Below are 1,589 nucleotides of genomic sequence, written 5' to 3'. Positions count from 1 at the left end.
AGTCATCATGGTTGTCCTGGTACATCAGCAAGCATTATCCTGCATTATGAATAATTTCATTAACAAATTGTCAAGTATGTGATTTTTTATTTTTTATCTCTACTATTTATTACCTTATAAACTTTTACTATTAGTACTTTATAAATGTCTACTATTTTTACATTATAGTAGGTTTAAAATGTAGCTGAGGTTAGATTTGGCGAATGTAAAGTCGACGTTTGTAGCAAGCTTTACTTGCTAAGCAAACAAACGGGAAGGCAATGAACGAATGGAAATTTGCATGTTAACGAGACACGCCTAATAATGATGAAATAATTTGACGTAACTTCCGCTTTAAAACTTTAATAATAACTTTATTTAATTTACTTTATTTGGGCTAACCAATCGCTTCTAGATGTGCGAAGGAATATTATCCTTAATATTGTAAAGTTCTATCTCATATCTTGTTGTTTGTTCGATTTTGCATCAACGGACGTAGAGATTGTTTGCTGAGAATAACGAAAAGTAAGCGTACTACATGTTTAGCACAATTTTCATGGAAATTTTGATTTGCGGAAAGAAAATCAAATATTAATCATAAAGTATATAACTCATCGATGATTATGTTGCGTATGATTTGAATTTACATTAACTCATGAATTTTAAATTTCGTTGTGTGGTTGATTTTGGAATACTTGTAGGCGGATGGTGTACAGCAACATCAGAATAAAAGGCGATTTCAAAGGAAGCCTGACAAGCAACATCATTTATATTCAGTATGGTCAATCACGTTGTGCAACTCTTCAAAAAATGTATCTCCAAATGATGGGAGGTTGACTATTTTTGTAAGTTACAGTTTTTTTATTGCATGACATTGTAATAATGCTTGAAATAAATATTGAATATATAACTGCTAAATGATAACTAAACAGTCTGTTCTTTGAAATTAATAAGTTAACTCTGCTGAAAATGGTATTCATTGCAAAGTATTATTATCCTGTTGACTATTATTGCATGCTTAGGCAGCGATCATACACTAATAGTTGATTGTTGTTTAATTTACGTACGATTAGCGTTGCCGTTCAGTTTCATTTAAGTTACGGTTTTTTATGCTTCTTTCAATTACGTCATAATATTTTTTGAGATAGATAGAGACTTTCATGTGTAACGTATTCAGGATTTTGTTACTGTTGAGCAATTATTATAGTATAGTCTTTGTTGCTAGCCCATTACATTACCTCACGTTTTCAAAGCATACATGCATTTCTAGGTCAGCGGAGTATGTTTATGCTAATATGAAGGTGAACATTGCCGATGGCATTCTGCTACGTGCACTTTGTGCCATTCAAATCCGGAAGTAATTTTCCTTATATAAATTTCTCCTTATTGAGAGAACTGCACTATTATTTAATTATTCGTTGCTGAAGAGCGTTCTAATTACTCACTGCATTGCGTTATTTGGTTATTTTGGTGCTTCACTTCAACAAATACGTTGAGACTGTGAAACTGAATATATGATGAAATCAGGAAACTCAGTTGGAAAAACGTATGGCTCAGGCAGTCCTGCTAACAGGTATGAATTTTTACATACTTGCTGTTTTTTTATACTT

General features: G+C 32.0%; 1 protein-coding gene across 1 annotated transcript; it reads left to right on the top strand.

Moving 5' to 3' along the window:
- The first annotated feature begins 7 nt into the window (after nucleotides 1–7).
- Nucleotides 8–1,340, top strand: Tsp_13164 (hypothetical protein). Its single transcript, XM_003366600.1, has 4 exons — nucleotides 8–74; nucleotides 185–216; nucleotides 681–811; nucleotides 1,187–1,340. Exons 1-4 carry the CDS (start codon nucleotides 8–10, stop codon nucleotides 1,338–1,340), a joined length of 384 nt encoding a protein of 127 aa, XP_003366648.1.
- Nucleotides 1,341–1,589: the final 249 nt, after the last annotated feature.

This window comes from Trichinella spiralis (genome assembly GCF_000181795.1).
Source record: "Trichinella spiralis strain ISS 195 chromosome Unknown Scfld5739, whole genome shotgun sequence".
Taxonomy (NCBI): domain Eukaryota; kingdom Metazoa; phylum Nematoda; class Enoplea; order Trichinellida; family Trichinellidae; genus Trichinella; species Trichinella spiralis.
The sequence above is the reverse complement of the archived record's forward strand: the minus strand, read 5'-3'. Positions and strand labels throughout refer to the sequence as shown.

Coding starts and splice junctions, on each gene's coding strand:
- Tsp_13164 (XM_003366600.1), top strand. CDS start 8: ATGGTTGTCCTGGTACATCAGCAAGCATTATCCTGCATTATGAATAAT. Junction 217..680: donor TTGGCGAATGTAAAGTCGAC/GTTTGTAGCAAG, acceptor GAATACTTGTAG/GCGGATGGTGTACAGCAACA. Junction 812..1,186: donor GTATCTCCAAATGATGGGAG/GTTGACTATTTT, acceptor CAATTATTATAG/TATAGTCTTTGTTGCTAGCC.